Source organism: Eucyclogobius newberryi, unplaced genomic scaffold, assembly GCF_026437365.1.
Source record: "Eucyclogobius newberryi isolate DKJ021-1_F unplaced genomic scaffold, fEucNew1.0.hap1 SCAF_5, whole genome shotgun sequence".
Taxonomy (NCBI): Eukaryota; Metazoa; Chordata; class Actinopteri; order Gobiiformes; family Gobiidae; genus Eucyclogobius; species Eucyclogobius newberryi.
The window spans coordinates 34,693,789-34,714,354 of record NW_027316167.1 but is presented as its reverse complement, the minus strand read 5'-3'; the positions used below and the strand labels follow the sequence as shown (position 1 = coordinate 34,714,354).

General features: G+C 43.1%; 2 protein-coding genes and 1 long non-coding RNA gene across 5 annotated transcripts in view; 1 reads left to right on the top strand and 2 right to left on the bottom strand.

The window, feature by feature from the left end:
- Positions 1–10,891, top strand: part of vps13c (vacuolar protein sorting 13 homolog C) — a 94,732-nt gene extending 83,841 nt beyond the window's left edge. For 2 of the 3 annotated variants that reach the window (XM_072465238.1, XM_072465237.1), the window contains 5 exons: positions 983–1,097; positions 5,606–5,697; positions 6,677–6,800; positions 8,675–8,758; positions 9,527–10,891. In XM_072465238.1, the coding sequence (XP_072321339.1) occupies positions 983–1,097; positions 5,606–5,697; positions 6,677–6,800; positions 8,675–8,758; positions 9,527–9,628 (517 nt within the window). In that variant the 3' untranslated portion in view covers positions 9,629–10,891. Of the gene's footprint in view, positions 1–982; positions 1,098–1,772; positions 1,849–5,605; positions 5,698–6,676; positions 6,801–8,674; positions 8,759–9,526 lie in introns of those variants that run through there. The other variant, XM_072465239.1, reaches the window with a different exon arrangement.
- LOC140381255 (uncharacterized) overlaps positions 1–20,566 on the bottom strand; it is a 246,014-nt gene that overhangs the window by 133,966 nt on the left and 91,482 nt on the right. The window lies entirely within an intron of this gene.
- dnaaf19 (dynein axonemal assembly factor 19) lies at positions 11,709–13,203 on the bottom strand. The gene is made up of 2 exons (XM_072465285.1): positions 13,050–13,203; positions 11,709–12,082 (listed from the first exon to the last, which is right to left on the bottom strand). The coding sequence occupies exons 1-2, from the start codon at positions 13,196–13,198 to the stop codon at positions 11,908–11,910; spliced, it is 324 nt and encodes a 107-aa protein (XP_072321386.1). The 5' UTR covers positions 13,199–13,203; the 3' UTR covers positions 11,709–11,907.

Here is a 20,566-nt window from a genome sequence, read left to right as displayed (position 1 = left end):
TCCTCCCCCTCATCGAGTCACGTGACACCCAGTGCTGCCCTCTTTAACTGCTGTTGTGTTCCATGCCTCCCTCTAGAGGTGAAAGGTGAGAACAGCATCGTGTTTGGAGTTTTTACAGTTTTTGAATGAGCAGAGTTTGGTGAAATGTCATGTTATTTGCATGACCCCACGGACAATAAATGCAGAAACAGACTTGGAAATTGTGTGAAATTAAAGAAAAAAACTGCCAAAAGCAATCACTACATGGATTTAATGACTGGATTTCTGAACATTTATCTTAATTTGAGTTACTTGATTTCTTCGATTACTTCCCTGCCCACGTTTTCTCCCTTTTTTATTCTATATGTGTAATTACCGTGCATAGTTTTAATGTAGAAAGTATAATTCAAGCTTAGACTGACCAATATAACAATAAAAATGAAGATTCTAGTCAACTGAGGTTTTAGTCGACCAAGAATTTTTTCAAACTTATCAAGTGTCTCTATGATTTGACCTCGTATCTGTGAGAAAAGTGACACATTTACAAATACTCAAATTGAAAATGAGCAGTATTATGGACAATGTATGTATCTGTATAAAGGCAGATTAAACTCACATTCCACATCCACATTTCAAGATAAATCACTCCTTTCTGCTGTTATGAATAAATATAAATCCGTTGACCAAGACGCTAACCAGTTAATCAACTAAGCAACTAAAGGTCTAGACTAAATCTCTAATAAAATCATATATAAAGAATTGAGAATAGAAAACTCAGACTGCATCAAAAGTCCTTTATTACTGCATCAAAAGTCCTTTATTATTGCTCAAGACTCTTAATCCCTACTAACTATAATCTCGGTTTTATTGCTACTGTAAATAAATCCCAAAAAGTCAAAACTGCTTAAATTAACATTCGTATTCAGAAATCCGATCATTTAATCGATGTGCTGTTCCTTTTTTTTCTCTGTGCGTCCGTTAAAATGTCCACGTTTGACCTCAGAGCGGCCGAGTCGACGGAGGAAGTGACCAAACTGCGTCCCGTTCGTCTGATCAGAGAAGACGGCATCATCCGACCCTACGACCTGACGGAGTCCAAGGGTTACGACCTCTTCCAGGTTTGTCCTCGCTCATCCCAGATTCCGAAGTGACGCTCAGTCTCGTGTACGGTTTAGTTTCACCGTTACATTCTACAAACACGTAACTCCTCACGATCAGACTTTAACTCCAGATGTCTAAAGCCGCGACCATTAATCCACTGTAAAATAATCATTCACAGTCATGGTTTGATCATCGTAATCTGGACTAAACACTCTACAACACATAAAAAAATACATTTTATAATATGAATAAGAATTAATAATTCACAATTTTCAGGAAAATTATTTCTTCCTGATGTGAATGTTGAATACAATTTATTTGTAAATATTAAGTTTCCATATTTCAACATTTGTTTGAATTTTAAAGTCTGAATTTACAAGAAAAAAAAATCAGCCACTACTAAAATAATGGTTAATCACAGCCTGAGACGTGATTGTTGTTTGTGGTGCCAAAATGAAACAAATAATGAAGCTTGTGAACTTTCAAAAACTGACTTCCTCTCAGCGTTACAGGCCTCACTCTCCTCTGAAATTATAACTTGTACAACATGAATTCCTCCGGAGACGGCGTGTGTGCTTTTACCGCCTCGTCTTTTAGTCAGAATAATAACAAATAAAGGACATTTCTGGTTGTTTGAGTTGACTCTGAGCACATCTGTCACTAACCCTCTTTCCTCTTCTGTTTCCTCTCAGCCTGATCAGGAGTGAACGCCTTTCACCTTTCACCTTTGTCACTTTGTCTTAATGCAACACTTTGTTTGTTTCTGTGTGGAAACTAATGTAACTGAGACACTGCAACTAGAGGTCACAACACGGCACTGCAGCTGCTTTAACTGTATCTATCATTTTAGCTTATTTCTTAACATGTTTGAAAATGACTACAAAGCCAAAAGATGAAACGCATGTATTGTTAAATTATAACAAATAAAGACATAAATACACAGTTTAATTATCAATCGGCTGAAACCATTTGAATTCACAAACAAAGAATACAATTTAAGTTCCGTCTCAATTTAACCCACTTTTAGAAATTCAAATGTGAAAAATGCCAATTTATATAATATAAAATCGTTAGCTTTGGATATAGCTTGATAAATGTCAAAAACATGGATGTATTAGATTAAACTTCTTATGTAGTTTACTGGTATCAATGTTAAAGTAAAACAATTATTACAAGTTTTTTTTTTTTTATCATGTCATGTTTTCATATAGAAATATGTCTATGTTAAGTAAAACTAGATGAAAACTTTGCCTCGTTTAAAAGAGTTAAAACTAAAAAAATATATAGATATAAACAAATCCTTCTGTACGACCTGTCAAAGATGTATAAAGTCTAAAGATTGTAAAGTTTGACTAAAGAAAAGCACAATATTAACACTTTCATTCCCGTCGCAGCAGCAGTGTTGTCGTTTTACCTCTTTTTGCTCCGTCTCTTTTTGCACCGCTGCAGCTTCACGCGGCTCTAAACTCGTCCAGATCTTTTCATACCTCAAACATGTGTAATTACAACTTTTAACTTAATCTTTCCACAAAGTAACATCTCTGCATTTTATTTTTATAGTGATTTCTTAATTTCATACAATTTCATTTGACCAAAGTTGTTGATTTTTATAATGAATCCTACTTTTCTTCTGGCAGAAAGTAGCAATATATTTGTAAAAACTTCGGCCATCTACCTATTAAGATATATTTACTCTTTATCCTGTGTAATTTACTTAAAACATTACAAATAATAAGCTAATACCTGCTTGTCTTATGGGTCTAATGGTACATAAATGGTTTGTATAGTAGAACAAAAGCTGCAGTTCAAATGGCTCGCTTCAATAATAAATAAATAAATAAATATATATATATATATATATATATATATATATATATATATATATATATATATATATATATATATATATTTTGAATTGAATATGCATGCTTATAATATATTATTGAATAAGCAATTGTAACATAACATTGTACGTACCACTTTGTATCATTATTGCCCTGGTTGTGTGGACTTAATAATGTTCTAACGCCTGGAAAAGTCTTCACTCACTGTTGCATTTTTGAACTAAATGTAAGTCATTCAAAAGTGTGACTTGTTCAAAAATACAAAATATCACAGCTGTAATTATTACATTGTAAAGGCTGCAGTTATTTAGATAAATGTCCTCTGAAATGTCCCGTTTAGTTCATCAGTTCATATCGACGTGTTTATGTGCTCATGTAAACACTCTATCGAGTTTACAATGGGCTTTATGAACAGAATATTACTTTTTAAACAACACAATTTGAGTTTATTTTCCCCCAAATTCTTGTTAATTGTAATGTCTGTTCGCTAATTTTAGAAAATGTCTCAATTAAAGATTGGATGGTAAAATATTATATTTAGTGACTATTACTCAAACTAATCTTCTAACCATTTATTTTGAGCAGGGGTGGGCGTGGCCCACGGGCATCTGTCTGCACTTGTATCCTTGATAAATATGACGTGAAAGGAATTAAATTATAGATTCAATAGCCTATATTTGACAGAAAAGTTATATTTTATTTGATATTTAATTTGTTGGATTTTTTTTCTTTTTTTCACACCAATGATCGGGGGCCGGCCCTCCGCTACTTGCCTGGATTCGAATATGGCCCCCGGAGGAAAATAATTGCCCACCCCTGATTTAAGTGTCACTTGACCATTAAAAAAAATAGAACCAAATTTCTTAATCTATTATTATTTTCGAACCAAAAGTGCTTGTAGTGGCAATAGTGTGTTGTATGTTTAATAATATAAGTATTAAACATCTCTACAAAATAGGAAAATTAACATAATTTTAGTGCAGCAAAAAATCTGGTACACTCCAAAATGACTTTATTTTGCCAACAAATGACAAGAATGCAATGATTTGGGTCGAATGCAATGATTTGGGTCGATCAAACCTGATGTCGAAGAGGTAACAGTTCAGTGAATACAGTTCCAGGCCTCGTCTGTATGAATGTGTTCCTCAAATGTAACATGTTTCTTCTCTTTAATAATAAAAAAAACAACTAACTCTGTCATTCTGTTTGTGCACTTTACTTGTATTCAGTTTGGTGAATTCTTTTGCCACTTTGGTATTTGATAAAGTTTGATTTAGACAGTGCCAAAACTATGAGAGTCAAATGTGATGAAACGTTGTCCTGTAAGAGCTCGAAACACTCAACACGAGCTGCTACTGCTAAAGATTTCGTTGGTACTCAAAATCAAGTAAACGGTTGTAGAAAAGCAGATTAACGTCATCACACTGACCCTTCGCTGCTTAAATAACATGTTTCTGAGTCCAGGTGTTGAGGAAACTAATTTGCTGTGTTATGTTGAAGTGTCCTTTATCTCCCCCTGCCGTTGGCAAACAAGCTAAAGCTAAGCTAGCACAGTTCCACGGACAAAAACACATTCGATGAGTTTGTGCTGCCGATAATTCTGCCACTCGGCGTCAGAATGTTGAGTTTTGTGTTCAAAAGGTTCCACATTACACCGAATTTAACAAATAAAAACTTCCGGCAAAATGTACAAGTCGAACTGTCAAAACTGCCCTGAAGATGTGAAGGAAGAACGCTGAACAGGTACAGTACGTCTGCTCGCCAAGAATACACCGAGGACTTTGGCCGATCGGTTTATCTGTTATCGGCCTTAAATCTCCAGCATTTAAATGTGAGACTAACATTGCACAAACTTCACTGCTATAGTAAAACGCTGTGTTGACTATGTCCTAAATATATACCCCTTTATTTTATTTATTTATCTTAATTTAATGCATTTAATGTTTTTAAAAAATAATAATTTATCTTATTAATGTTTTTTAAACTAATTTATTTTCATGTATTTACCCTAAAGTGCTGTGTATATATTGTATTGAATATGAAATGCTAAATGAGATATGATACACAGCAGTAAAAATATTGACTGTAATTAAGTTAGTCGTTCTTTCAGATAATATTCATTCATCCATTTTCTACCACTTGTTCCCTTCCGGGGTCGCGGGTGACTGGAGCCTATCCCAGTGACTTTGGGCCTTAGGCGGGGTACACCCTGGACAGTGGCCGACTGGTCGCAGGGTCAACACAGAGACATAAACATCACAGACATTCATTCTCACATTCATCCACTAGGGCCGATTTTAGAGTCTGTAATTTTGCCCAACACAGGCATGTCTTTGGACGGTGGGAGGAGCCGGAGAACCCGGAGAAAACCCACGGTAACACGGGGAGAACATGCAGACTCCACCCAGAGAGATCATGTGATGTTGGTCTGGTCCGGGATAATAATATTTTAGGGGGAAATATCAAAATCGGCCCAAAAAATTGTCCAAACTAAATTCTAATGTATCAGAATGGGCCAAAGACCATGAAAAACACGTCAAATCTCTAGTTTAGTCGGGAGTTATTCCAGGTTTGTTCCACTTTTCGACCTGGTTTAGTCTGGATTTACTTCTTTATCTCCTTTGTGACTCCTTTGTAGAGTCTCTACAAGGACAGAGTTCTGAAAAGGCCGTGTGTTTCAGCGCTCGGAGATCAAGCAGCTGGACGGAGAAGTGTTCCAAGACCTGAGACCGTTCCCCGGACACAGAAAGACCAACATCATCGTCACCAACAGGTCAATTCCTTTAGTTTCATCTTTTTTTGAAGGGAATCGCAGAGTCTCAACCAAACCACTTGAACAAAGTTGGACCTGGTTCCTGAATCTCTAATACCACGATACCAACATTTCAAACGCAATATCGATACAAAGGAATGCTTTATTGTGATTTTGATTCCACGATGATCTTTTTTAGGTCAAATGTTTTAGACCAGGGGTGTCCAAACTGTTTTCAGCAAGGGCCACAATTTGAAACGTTTAAGGCAGAGACCCAGAGACGACGTGACGAAGTGAATCAATCAAACTTGATGAGCCAACAGGGGGTTATGGCAGCAGAATCGTTCAACACAACAACAGATAATAGTATTTTTTATTTATAGTATTTAATGGCGTTTGGCAGCCAACTGAAAAGGTGCATTTACTGCCACCTACTGTAGTACTACGTCTTCAAAGTATGTGTCAGTATGTGTTTTATGCTATGCCATTAAGAAAAAGGAGAAAGGGAGAGAAAGAAAGAGATAGTGCTTATGTTATGTTAGAGTGTGGTCTTGTATTACTTCTGATGAAGCTCAATATCATCCTAAAACTGTTCTGGAAAGGTCACATTTTGTCCTGTTTATGGGATTTTTTTCAAGTATTGATACTAGTTTTATCGATTAGTATATGATCGTTGATACTTTTGACAACACTAACCCACAAATAAAACAAGAAGTCATTTTAATATGTCCATGTGCATTCAACCTGGACTTTTTTTACTTTATAACAAGTCCCTAATTCTCATTTTTAGTGATATTGACGTTAAACAGATGCTCAGTCCATTCCTCCTGCAGGATCTGTTCTCCCACCTAGACCAACTGTTGATGTTTGTTTGTTCTCCAAATGTTCAGAAACAGCCTCTGTTTGAATTGGAGGTCATTTTAGTTTGGCTTTTTAGGTCAAATCTGCCGGAATAAGAAGGACTTTTCAGTATTAAACGGTTTGATCTTCACGTTTCCAGGCGTGTGCTGTGTGTGAAGGAGCTGGACTTTATGAACCACTTCAACAAAGAGTGGGAATGTCTCTACGAGAACTTCTCCAGACCTCCAGAAGTGAGAGGAACTGACCTCAAGATCTACTGCAAGGTACTGCCCCCTAAGGCCCCAAGCACCAACTACAGTCTACGGAGCTGTGTTTCTGAAAATGTTGGTGCTTCAAATATTCTGCCTGTTTGCTGACTGTTGCTTGTTTGCTGACTGTTGCTTGAGTGTTTGCTGACTGTTGCTAGAGTGTTTGCTGACTGTTGCTAGAGTGTTTGCTGACTGTTGCTTGAGTGTTTGCTGACTGTTGCTAGAGTGTTTGCTGACTGTTGCTAGAGTGTTTGCTGACTGTTGCTAGAGTGTTTGCTGACTGTTGCTTGAGTGTTTGCTGACTGTTGCTAGAGTGTTTGCTGACTGTTGCTAGAGTGTTTGCTGACTGTTGCTAGAGTGTTTGCTGACTGTTGCTAGAGTGTTTGCTGACTGTTGCTAAGAGTGTTTGCTGACTGTTACTAGAGTGTTTGCTGACTGTTGCTAGAGTGTTTGCTGACTGTTGCTAGAGTGTTTGCTGACTGTTGCTAGAGTGTTTGCTGACTGTTGCTTGAGTGTTTGCTGACTGTTGCTAGAGTGTTTGCTGACTGTTGCTTGAGTGTTTGGTGACTGTTGCTAGAGTGTTTGCTGACTGTTGCTAGAGTGTTTGCTGACTGTTGCTAGAGTGTTTGCTGACTGTTGCTAGAGTGTTTGCTGACTGTTGCTAGAGTGTTTGGTGACTGTTGCTAGAGTGTTTGGTGACTGTTGCTAGAGTGTTTGCTGACTGTTGCTAGAGTGTTTGCTGACTGTTGCTTGAGTGTTTGGTGACTGTTGCTAGAGTGTTTGCTGACTGTTGCTTGAGTGTTTGCTGACTGTTGCTTGAGTGTTTGCTGACTGTTGCTTGAGTGTTTGATGACTGTTGCTTGAGGGTTTACTGACTGTTTGCTGACTGTTGCTTGAGTGTTTGCTGACTGTTGCTTGACTGTTGCTTGAGTGTTTGCTAACTGTTGCTTGACTGTTGCTTGAGTGTTTGCTAACTGTTGCTTGACTGTTGCTTGAGTGTTTGCTGACTGTTGCTTGAGTGTTTGCTGACTGTTGCTTGAGTGTTTGCTGACTGTTGCTTGACTGTTGCTTGAGTGTTTACTGACTGTTTGCTGACTGTTGCTTGAGTGTTTGCTGACTGTTGCTTGACTGTTGCTTGAGTGTTTGCTAACTGTTGCTTGACTGTTGCTTGAGTGTTTACTGACTGTTTGCTGACTGTTGCTAGAGTGTTTGCTGACTGTTGCTTGAGTGTTTGCTAACTGTTGCTTGACTGTTGCTTGAGTGTTTGCTGACTGTTGCTAGAGTGTTTGCTGACTGTTGCTAGAGTGTTTGCTGACTGTTGCTAGAGTGTTTGCTGACTGTTGCTTGACTGTTGCTTGACTGTTGCTTGACTGTTGCTTGAGTGTTTGCTGACTGTTGCTTGAGTGTTTACTGACTGTTTGCTGACTGTTGCTAGAGTGTTTGCTGACTGTTGCTTGACTGTTGCTTGACTGTTGCATGAGTGTTTGCTGACTGTTGCTTGAGTGTTTGCTGACTGTTTGCTTCCTGTTGCTTGTGTTGTGGTGCTCAGAGAGGAACCTACAACAGTTTGAATCCTCTGAGACCTCAATGTCACTGGTGTTAAACTGATCAGTGTGAATTTGATCATCGTAATCATCGTCTGGACTGAACAGACTCTAAAACACACGACAAAAGACCTTAAAGGAGACTTATTATGCGACGTTGACTTTCAGGAGATTTTAGTCTCTCTTCTCATTATTAAACACACACTTGTATTTAGAGTGATTGGTGCATGTTTGAGCCATGTTTCAGTTCAGGTCTTCACTGCTCCTGCTCTTTCCACAGAGAGAACATGCAAACCCTCCACACAGAGAAGTCCCTAAGTATTCTATGTTTTGTCACACTTTCAGGAGCCGATGAAGTTGAAGCTTCCAAAGAAAGACGGTCAGGACCCGGCGAGAACGGTGCAGCTCAAAGACGCAGACGTGGCTCAGGTACAGGAAGTACTGTGTGTACTTTGTTTGTCTCCACACTCATGTTAACGAGTACAGAAGACCGCCAAGAACAGCCTCTGAAGAACACTCCATATGTGGTCAAAGGGTGAAGTGAAGCAACAGAGACACTCGCTTAACGCTAACAACAGCTCAATAATGCCTTATGCGAGTATCTGTCCTGATGCTGTTTATCAAATGAAGATGTGCAACTTCTAAACATTTTTAAAAGCTACAAATAATCTCTTTGTGGTTAAAAGAAAACAACAACAAAAACTACAATCTAACCTTGTAGTTTAGACTTTATGCTTTTGATTCTTTTAATTTAGCATTTCATTTTGGATCTTTAGAAATCCAATGCTGTGATGTGTTAAAATGCACTCTGTGAACTGATTCCTCGTCATGCTTGGTGTTAGCGCTCCATCTACTGGCAGCAGAGAGAATTGCAATGAAGGTGAACGAGTCTGGAGAGGATTTATGGACTTAGAAACAGCACAGGAGACCTCCAGATCTTTAATTTTGACGTCACAAATCTGGGAAATTTGAAACTGAGTGTTGTATGAGGCTGAGAAGGAGCAGAGAAGATGAGCATGTTGACAGGATTCATGAAACGAGCGTGAACGGAGCTAAAAACAACTCCAGTTATGTTTTTTGATGTGGTTAAAGTACTTAATAATTCCTCTAAAACGTTCCCGGTTGGAGCTGAAACCCATCCTTCTAACTCCGCCCCTTCCTTCCTTCTGACCCCGCCCCTTCCCCGTCTCCCCGCAGAAGCTGCACGAGTCGATCTGCGAGGGTCGAACGTCTCAGCAGCAGCACAGAATGTCTCGCCAAATGTCCAAGCGCTTCGTAAAGCCTGCCCCCCAGCAGTGACCTCACTTCCTCTTCCGTTCCTCCAGCTTGTCCGGACCAGAGGCCAAACGATACTAAACTGCACGATACAGAAGGAAACGGTTCGATACTCGGGAGCGGATTTCAATACCGTTTATAATATCGATACTTGAGTTTATTGGTTATTGTCTGAGTCAAAGAGTCGATTTAGAGGAAAGTGTTGAAATCAGTCTTCATTTTTTCGACTCAATTGTTTTTGTCAATGCAATATTTTTACTGAATTAAACCAAATTAAACAAATTAAAAATAATAATGACCTCAACTACACATTTTCGTCGACTAAAACGATAACTAAAAGTAGATATTTTACTAAATGTATTCCAAAAACACGTCTCTTTAGCGTATATTTTCTGTTCGATGGATTCACACGGATTTAAATGAAAAAAATGAAATAAAAACATAACATTTTCATCGACAGAAACTCGACTGTTCAACAAATGCACTTTTCATTGATAAAAACAATCGATGGAAAATATATTCGAGTCGTTAAAACGTCAGAAACACCAAAGTCACGTGCGTAAAAATAAACCAATCACGTTAAAGCTGCACTGTGTAACCGTGCGTCTCCATGGAGATGCTGTCGCTTTGCCTGAAATGTTCCTCAGTACGGCTTTAAACATGTCTCTCTCCGTGAACTACTAGAATCTAAAATGTCATGTTGCTGCTACTGAAATGGTATAAATGGTCATATAAATATGTTTTGGTCCTGCACCTCTGCCTTTAGTGCCTTTTTTATTGTTATTATTTACTAAAAGTGAATTAAAACTATAGAACTACAACTATGTATCTATTGTTTGTGACTAGTCGACTATAAAATAATAATATTTTCTCTGGACTAAACAGAGTCTGAAACACAAACAATGACATTATTAAATCCAAATGTCAAACAGAACAAACTATTTCAGATTTTCATCAACGTAAATATTCTACTTCATGTTCATTCAACAAGCAAAAAGAACAAATTATAATCAACAATAAATTAATTCTCTGTAAACTCAAGTCAAACGCTGCTCGACTTTTAACAAGCAAAATATTTACATGTGTTTCGACTTAAAGCTCAAAATGAATATTATTATATTGCACTATTTAATTTTTCACTGTCCGTTTCTTCTTTCTGCCAGTTTAACTTTCTACTTGTTTTTTTTTTTTTAATTGTTTTAATCTTTTATGTTCAAATCTGTGTTTTTTGTTGCATTTTTATTCACGTCACGACAAAACTGAGGTAAAAATAATGTAAAATCACACTTAGTTTATACGTTCGATAAGAAACTGACTTTATTTCTCTTGCTTTTGTCCATTCTAAGTGTTTAACTGTTTATTTTCATTACAAATTGCACTGGAATATGAATGATAAAGCCATGAAACAACGAGGTAACAACAATGTAATAAAGAGGCCTGCTGGGAAGAAATGTACCGTTTATTATAAAAAATATGTCCTAAAAGAAATGTTTGTGTCTTTTTTAATTCATATTACAAACTGAAATGTTGATTTAGACAGGGTTTTTTGTTTCGAGTTTAAGTTTTCTTTATTGTCCCACTAAAGGAAATGTGTTTTGCAGCTCAAAAAACAATGTAAACAAACAAATGAGAAAAACTCTTTTCTAGTGGATGTAATTTATTGTTTTAATGACACAGATGTTCCAAAATGCAGTTCAAAGGTGTAAAACAAGGCACATTTTACATTTGTACAATTCTGTTCTTTCTTTTAAACCTGAACTCCTGTGGCGCCCTCTAGTGGCCGTAGTTACAGTCGTTCCATTAACTTTATCACTAGTTTTAATACTTTTACATAATGTGGATTCCTGAATTAAATGATATACGCTTCTGTATCTGCTGGTAACTATTCTAATGAAGAAATTGTTTTTATTGTCAAAAGTAACATTACATCCACAATATTTCAATTAGGACTGAACAATTTTGGCAAAAAGTGATTTTTCAGACGAGGCTTCTAAATGCAATCTGTGTTTTAATTCAGTGTTCCCATTAATTGAGGCGACTAAGGTGTTTTTATTGTATATATTTATATTTGTATTGTATATATGTATATTTCCCCCCCATAATCTAAAACACTGGACAAAAATGGTGAAACAAATGATACTTTATGCTGTTACTACTGTATTTCACTGTAATCTGTGTTTATTTTTACATGTAGAGGCAAAATCTTGTGGGAAACACTTGAAATCCGTTCAAAGTTCACATTTTTAACGCCAATACTGAACGATGACATGAAAAGAGTGCAATAATCAATCAGTGTGAGCTCTTTAGTCCCGGTGTGAGTCCTGTTTGGCTGACTTCACCTCGCCCGTGTCTCGACTCCCTGATGCGACGTGGCGTGTCCCGTTACCCGCGGTGACAGGGTTCCAGGGCTGTTTGCGTGGGGCCCCCTGCAGATCTTGTCTCTCCAGAGGCTTCAGGTGAGACGCCAAGACCAGCGACCTGGAAACAGTGGATTTACTCAACAATAAATGGACTTTATTTGAGTCTTTCTTCGCTGTGATCTGGTTATTTAAAGTTTTTGGTTTAATAACCTCTGACTCCAACAGAACTCCGAAGCAAACGAGACAAACTCAGGATTATGGATAGAAAACCATGACAATATTATCGTCTAAAAATATTTAGCAAACAGAAAACACTAAATTCTGAATAACGAAGGGCGACAGTGATTTATCAACAATCTTGGAGAGAAAAATATATTTCCTACATTTCAGGACTCTATGTATTTGTATTTCCTGTTTCCATTTTCTACACCAGGAACACCCAGGGTCAGCACTAGATCATACACTCAACTCACAGAAGTGACAGATTCGGTCCCGGAAGTGACAGATTTGGAAGTTACAAAATCCAATATGGCGGCTGTCGTGCCGGGCAGATCACATGCAAGCTATATTTTCTGTCTTGCAGCAAAACATTCCCAGAATAATTGGTCTAGTGGTTTGAATAACCACATGCCATGCTGGAGATTTTGGGTTCGACTCCCGCTCCAACCCTTCATTTACATTTTTTTACTTATAGATTGCACAGTCTACTTTTTAATTTTTTCCCCTCGTCTCCTAACTACTACAAAAACTTAGGGTTAAGGTTAGGGTTAAGGGTTAGGGGTTAACCCTATTTTATTTATTTTTTAATTGTGGTTTGGTCAAAAACAAAAAGCGCTCAACATTCAAGCACAAAACAAAATATACTACGTGTGAAGTGGAACAGACTGTAATGCAATGAAAAAAAAGCTTTTTAGAGAGAAAATGATTGCCAGAGCTGTATCAGCAGGACCAAATTCGTCACTTCCGTGAGTTATGAGTGTATGATCTAGTGCTGACCCATCACCCGCAGTCAAACATCATGGATCCTGTCGCCCGGAGCCCACAGGAGCAGACAGAAGCTACAGTGCCCCCCAGTGGCTGCTGACCTGAACTGGTCGTATGAGCCCACCCTTTGGTCCACGGCCCTCAGTTTGGCCTCGTTCTCCCGGTGATACTTCTGCTCCGACTGAACGGAGCCGCGCAGCTCCTTCTCCAGAGCTCTGAAGTCTATGAGGCCTGGACCTGGAGCCGACATGTTCTGAGGAGCACACAGAGGGTCTGAGCGGCCGAGTGAACGCAAACATGAGCAGAAAAGGACATTTTAGTTTGAAACATTCAATAAACCAAAGAAAAGCGATTCTTACTCTCGATCTGTGAGTTTTCACAACAGAAGCACTCGACTGAAGTTGTTTTTGTCTTACTTTTAATGGCGATTGGCAGCCAACTAAAAACATGAATTTACCGCCACCTACTGTAGTTGTACGTCTTCAAAGTATGTGTTTTACTCTAAACCGGGAAAAAAGAAAAAAAAAGGAGCGAGCGCCTGAGAGGACTTCACTGAAGGAGGGTCTCTAAAGTGAGGCTCTAGAATCCTGGCTTTTATGACACTGACTCCTGGCGTCATGGTTACGGTTACAGTAATACAGGAAGTAGAGTGAAGTCTGAAGAGTAAAGTCTGGCGGTAATGTAACACTTTACACCAGCCGCCAAAAACACCAAAGAAGAAGAAGAAGAAGAAGAACCCAGCAGAAAACCGGGCGTGCAGAAAGAATAAAGTCTAAAGAATAAAGTCTCTCTCTTTGTGGAGTTTGCATGTTCTCCCCGTGTTACCGTGGGTTCTCTCCGGGTTCTCTGGCTCCTCCCACCGTCCAAAGACATGCATGTGTTGGGCAAAATTACCGACTCTAAAATCGGCCCTAGTGGATGAATGTGAGAATGAATGTCTGTGATGTCTATGTCTCTGTGTTGACCCTGCGACCAGTCGGCCACTGTCCAGGGTGTACCCCGCCTAAGGCCCAAAGTCACTGGGATAGGCTCCAGTCACCCGCGACCCCGGAAGGGAACATGCGGTAGAAAATGGATGGATGGATGGAATAAAGTCTAAAGAATAAAGTAGATGGCGGTAAATGCACCTTTGTAGAAGCCATTAAAAGCAACAACAACAACAACAAGAAATATTAACAGAGATTTTCTCAGGTGTAAATATTTCTTTGCAGCAATAACAAATAAATCTATTTTGAAAATCATACAATGTGATCTGCAGATTTTTCTTTTTTAGATTCTGTCTCTCATAGTGGAAATGATGATGAAGCCTTCAGAGCCTGTGTGTGTGTGTAGAAGTAGAAGTAAAAGTATGAGAACATGCAAACTCACCTGGAGTTCAAATACTTTCCTCACTGTGAGTGCAGCGTGTCAGAGGAAGTGTCTGGTATACACGCTGTTGAGGAAAAACTTACAGTGTCGTGCGTGTTGCTATGACGACTTCTTCTCGTGGTGTTGATATGGCGACTTTGACCAGGCCTAAGGGAGGAAGGTCAGTCACGTGAGGGTCCTCCTGCTGCAGGTCTGCGGGGAGGGGTCTCTGGATGTAGGTCAGTCACGTGAGGGTCCTCCTGCTGCAGGTCTGCGGGGAGGGGTCTCTGGATGTAGGTCAGTCACGTGAGGGTCCTCCTGCTGCAGGTCTGCGGGGAGGGGTCTCTGGATGTAGGTCAGTCACGTGAGGGTCCTCCTGCTGCAGGTCTGCGGGGAGGGGTCTCTGGATGTAGGTCAGTCACGTGAGGGTCCTCCTGCTGCAGGTCTGCGGGGAGGGGTCTCTGGATGTAGGTCAGTCACGTGAGGGTCCTCCTGCTGCAGGTCTGCGGGGAGGGGTCTCTGGATGAAGGTCAGTCACGTGAGGGTCCTCCTGCTGCAGGTCTGCGGGGAGGGGTCTCTGGATGAAGGTCAGACACGTGAGGGTCCTCCTGCTGCAGGTCTGCGGGGAGGGGTCTCTGGATGAAGGTCAGTCACGTGAGGGTCCTCCTGCTGCAGGTCTGCGGGGAGGGGTCTCTGGATGTAGGTCAGTCACGTGAGGGTCCTCCTGCTGCAGGTCTGCGGGGAGGGGTCTCTGGATGTAGGTCAGTCACGTGAGGGTCCTCCTGCTGCAGGTCTGCGGGGAGGGGTCTCTGGATGAAGGTCAGACACGTGAGGGTCCTCCTGCTGCAGGTCTGCGGGGAGGGGTCTCTGGATGTAGGTCAGTCACGTGAGGGTCCTCCTGCTGCAGGTCTGCGGGGAGGGGTCTCTGGATGAAGGTCAGACACGTGAGGGTCCTCCTGCTGCAGGTCTGCGGGGAGGGGTCTCTGGATGTAGGTCAGTCACGTGAGGGTCCTCCTGCTGCAGGTCTGCGGGGAGGGGTCTCTGGATGAAGGTCAGTCACGTGAGGGTCCTCCTGCTGCAGGTCTGCGGGGAGGGGTCTCTGGATGAAGGTCAGTCACGTGAGGGTCCTCCTGCTGCAGGTCTGCGGGGAGGGGTCTCTGGATGAAGGTCAGTCACGTGAGGGTCCTCCTGCTGCAGGTCTGCGGGGAGGGGTCTCTGGATGTAGGTCAGTCACGTGAGGGTCCTCCTGCTGCAGGTCTGCGGGGAGGGGTCTCTGGATGTAGGTCAGTCACGTGAGGGTCCTCCTGCTGCAGGTCTGCGGGGAGGGGTCTCTGGATGTAGGTCAGTCACGTGAGGGTCCTCCTGCTGCAGGTCTGCGGGGAGGGGTCTCTGGATGAAGGTCAGACACGTGAGGGTCCTCCTGCTGCAGGTCTGCGGGGAGGGGTCTCTGGATGTAGGTCAGTCACGTGAGGGTCCTCCTGCTGCAGGTCTGCGGGGAGGGGTCTCTGGATGAAGGTCAGACACGTGAGGGTCCTCCTGCTGCAGGTCTGCGGGGAGGGGTCTCTGGATGAAGGTCAGTCACGTGAGGGTCCTCCTGCTGCAGGTCTGCGGGGAGGGGTCTCTGGATGTAGGTCAGTCACGTGAGGGTCCTCCTGCTGCAGGTCTGCGGGGAGGGGTCTCTGGATGTAGGTCAGTCACGTGAGGGTCCTCCTGCTGCAGGTCTGCGGGGAGGGGTCTCTGGATGAAGGTCAGACACGTGAGGGTCCTCCTGCTGCAGGTCTGCGGGGAGGGGTCTCTGGATGAAGGTCAGTCACGTGAGGGTCCTCCTGCTGCAGGTCTGCGGGGAGGGGTCTCTGGATGTAGGTCAGTCACGTGAGGGTCCTCCTGCTGCAGGTCTGCGGGGAGGGGTCTCTGGATGTAGGTCAGTCACGTGAGGGTCCTCCTGCTGCAGGTCTGCGGGGAGGGGTCTCTGGATGTAGGTCAGTCACGTGAGGGTCCTCCTGCTGCAGGTCTGCGGGGAGGGGTCTCTGGATGAAGGTCAGTCACGTGAGGGTCCTCCTGCTGCAGGTCTGCGGGGAGGGGTCTCTGGATGAAGGTCAGACACGTGAGGGTCCTCCTGCTGCAGGTCTGCGGGGAGGGGTCTCTGGATGAAGGTCAGTCACGTGAGGGTCCTCCTGCTGCAGGTCTGCGGGGAGGGGTCTCTGGATGTAGGTCAGTCACGTGAGGGTCCTCCTGCTGCAGGTCTGCGGGGAGGGGTCTCTGGATGTAGGTCAGTCACGTGAGGGTCCTCCTGCTGCAGGTCTGCGGGGAGGGGTCTCTGGATGAAGGTCAGACACGTGAGGGTCCTCCTGCTGCAGGTCTGCGGGGAGGGGTCTCTGGATGTAGGTCAGTCACGTGAGGGTCCTCCTGCTGCAGGTCTGCGGGGAGGGGTCTCTGGATGAAGGTCAGACACGTGAGGGTCCTCCTGCTGCAGGTCTGCGGGGAGGGGTCTCTGGATGTAGGTCAGTCACGTGAGGGTCCTCCTGCTGCAGGTCTGCGGGGAGGGGTCTCTGGATGAAGGTCAGTCACGTGAGGGTCCTCCTGCTGCAGGTCTGCGGGGAGGGGTCTCTGGATGAAGGTCAGTCACGTGAGGGTCCTCCTGCTGCAGGTCTGCGGGGAGGGGTCTCTGGATGAAGGTCAGTCACGTGAGGGTCCTCCTGCTGCAGGTCTGCGGGGAGGGGTCTCTGGATGTAGGTCAGTCACGTGAGGGTCCTCCTGCTGCAGGTCTGCGGGGAGGGGTCTCTGGATGTAGGTCAGTCACGTGAGGGTCCTCCTGCTGCAGGTCTGCGGGGAGGGGTCTCTGGATGTAGGTCAGTCACGTGAGGGTCCTCCTGCTGCAGGTCTGCGGGGAGGGGTCTCTGGATGAAGGTCAGACACGTGAGGGTCCTCCTGCTGCAGGTCTGCGGGGAGGGGTCTCTGGATGTAGGTCAGTCACGTGAGGGTCCTCCTGCTGCAGGTCTGCGGGGAGGGGTCTCTGGATGAAGGTCAGACACGTGAGGGTCCTCCTGCTGCAGGTCTGCGGGGAGGGGTCTCTGGATGAAGGTCAGTCACGTGAGGGTCCTCCTGCTGCAGGTCTGCGGGGAGGGGTCTCTGGATGTAGGTCAGTCACGTGAGGGTCCTCCTGCTGCAGGTCTGCGGGGAGGGGTCTCTGGATGTAGGTCAGTCACGTGAGGGTCCTCCTGCTGCAGGTCTGCGGGGAGGGGTCTCTGGATGAAGGTCAGACACGTGAGGGTCCTCCTGCTGCAGGTCTGCGGGGAGGGGTCTCTGGATGAAGGTCAGTCACGTGAGGGTCCTCCTGCTGCAGGTCTGCGGGGAGGGGTCTCTGGATGTAGGTCAGTCACGTGAGGGTCCTCCTGCTGCAGGTCTGCGGGGAGGGGTCTCTGGATGTAGGTCAGTCACGTGAGGGTCCTCCTGCTGCAGGTCTGCGGGGAGGGGTCTCTGGATGAAGGTCAGTCAGATGCCTCTGGATTGTTCAGCCCTGGAATGTTTTAAGAACAATCTTTGGAGGACAAAATGAGAAGATGAACCGGATGTTTTAATAAGTAAAGTATGTTACAGTCAATGTCAACAACACAACGCAAGGATTAATCATAAAAGGATTTTTTATAAGAACAAACCTTTCCTCCTGGTCATATCTTGAGCAGTGAGAGTCTCTTACTTGAGTAAAAGTAAATGTACAAGAGACAAAAGCTTTATGTTGACATTATAAAACTACCAGAACATTTGTGTTTTGTGTCTGCAGTGAATTATTTCATGTTCTGTCTTTCCAGTGATATTAAATCCAGAAGCTAAAGTCGCGTTAGCTTAGCCTGAGTAGCGGCTAACTGCAAACAGCTAATGCTAACTCACTGTAATGACGTCAAACCCGGAAAACAGACGCAATCAAACAATTAAACACAATTAAACACGACTAAAGCAGAATTATGCGTGTAAGTACAAGTGTAAATGTGAGATAAACGTCACCTTTTCACGATCTTGTCCCTCTTTTCCCGAGTTTTGACGGACTTTTGAAAGGTTTTGTTGTGTTTTTCTCTCTCTCGCTCGCTCGCTCTCCGCAGCGCTTCGGTCTCTATGGCAACGCGCAAACAACACCTGCACATGCGCAGATCACAACTTCAACAGTTCTAGAGGCGATTCTACATTTGTAAAGACAATTTTTACTACTACTACGTCCATTTCAACAAAGAATATGCTGAAAATATCAAACTAATAAAAAGTTAATCTAAATGTAAAACATCTGACCTATAACTTGGCCGGTCGACTTCACTTCCTTGTTTGAGCTTTTCAGGCAAAGTAATAATGGAAACACCTTTTTTTTTCTGATTCCAAAAAGATAGATATACAGACAATATCTAATAATCTAATCTGTAGATATTCATAACTTCACTCCAAACCTGAAAAAGCACATCCTGGATAATCAATCATTTTTTTAACTGTCTGAACAAATTTTGTCATTTTTAGAAATTGATTTGTTTTATAGTGTATTTTACTGAGCTGACGTTGATAATGAAATGTAACATTTTATACTTGTAATTAAATGTTTACTTCTATTACTGTTATTGTGTATTCCCCTGCTCCAGGGACTGCAGAGGGAAAGTACAGGAGCTAAATCTGGTGCAGGTCATATTTTCTTTTGAAGAGTAATAATTGTGTACCTGGTCCCTGACAATTAAAGACTAAACTTAACTATAATATGTTGTTTTAAATAATAGCTATGGCAATGGTTCTGATTTCTCATCATTCTGAAACACACAGACTTTTAAAAATCCTCCGTCTTCATCTGAGTGTTCAAAATAAAATCAAGCCAGAACTTAATCTCCCTGATAAATCACCAGGACTAAAGCAGCTCAGGTGAATGGACTCAGACTTGAACTTTAAGATCCACATCAATATCATCAGCAGCTTTTTACCATCTAAAAACAAAAAACATTGCCAAAATCAAAAGTTTTGTGTCCAAACCAGATTTGGAGAGACCTGACTAGAACCAGGAAGTACCATCACATTAGTCCTGACTGGAACCAGGAAGTACCATCACATTAGTCCTGACTAGAACCAGGAAGTACCATCACATTAGTCCTGACTGGAACCAGGAAGTACCATCACATTAGTCCTGACTGGAACCAGGAAGTACCATCACATTAGTCCTGACTGGAACCAGGAAGTACCATCACATTAGTCCTGACTGGAACCAGGAAGTACCATCACATTAGTCCTGACTGGAACCAGGAAGTACCATCACATTAGTCCTGACTAGAACCAAGAAGTACCATCACACGGCGCCGTACCGCGTTTACACAAAGGAGGAACTCATGAAACTGCGGAGAACAGTCGTCTTACCCGGAGATCGTCACGTTATCCCGGCGGACATCCTAAGATTTTTATAAGAGATCTTCTACTGGGAGTGTTTTTCAAACTTCCTATAAGTTATTTGTTCTTTTCTTCTGTATCTATCTCTGTATCTACCTGCGTTGCATCAATGGAATTTCCCCATGTGGGACAATAAAGGATTATCTTATCTTATCTTATCTTATTAGTCCTGACCAGAACCAGGAAGTATGATCACATTAGTCCTGTTCTCAGGTCTCTGCACTGGCTCCCTGTGGCTCAGAGAAGAGACTTTAAAGCAGCTCTGCTTGTGTACAAGTCTCTCCATGGCCTAGCACCAAAGTACATCTTGGATATGTTAGTGCCATATGAACCATCTCGGACTCTGAGGACCTCAGGGACCGGCCTCCTGCTGGTGCCTGAGTCAGGACTAAACATGGACCGGCCTCCTGCTGGTGCCAGAGTCAGGACTAAACATGGACCGGCCTCCTGCTGGTGCCAGAGTCAGGACTAAACATGGACCGGCCTCCTGCTGGTGCGAGTCAGGACTAAACATGGACCGGCCTCCTGCTGGTGCCCAGAGTCAGGACTAAACATGGACCGGCCTCCTGCTGGTGCCAGAGTCAGGACTAAACATGGACCGGCCTCCTGCTGGTGCCAGAGTCAGGACTAAACATGGACCGGCCTCCTGCTGGTGCGAGTCAGGACTAAACATGGACCGGCCTCCTGCTGGTGCCAGAGTCAGGACTAAACATGGACCGGCCTCCTGCTGGTGCGAGTCAGGACTAAACATGGACCGGCCTCCTGCTGGTGCCAGAGTCAGGACTAAACATGGACCGGCCTCCTGCTGGTGCCAGAGTCAGGACTAAACATGGACCGGCCTCCTGCTGGTGCCAGAGTCAGGACT

Excerpts from the sequence above, each read along its gene's own strand:
- dnaaf19 (XM_072465285.1), bottom strand. The coding sequence starts at position 13,198 with ATGTCGGCTCCAGGTCCAGGCCTCATAGACTTCAGAGCTCTGGAGAAG. Across the intron at positions 12,083-13,049 it reads GGCTCATACGACCAGTTCAG|GTCGCTGGTCTTGGCGTCTC; the intron begins GTCAGCAGCCAC and ends CACTGTTTCCAG.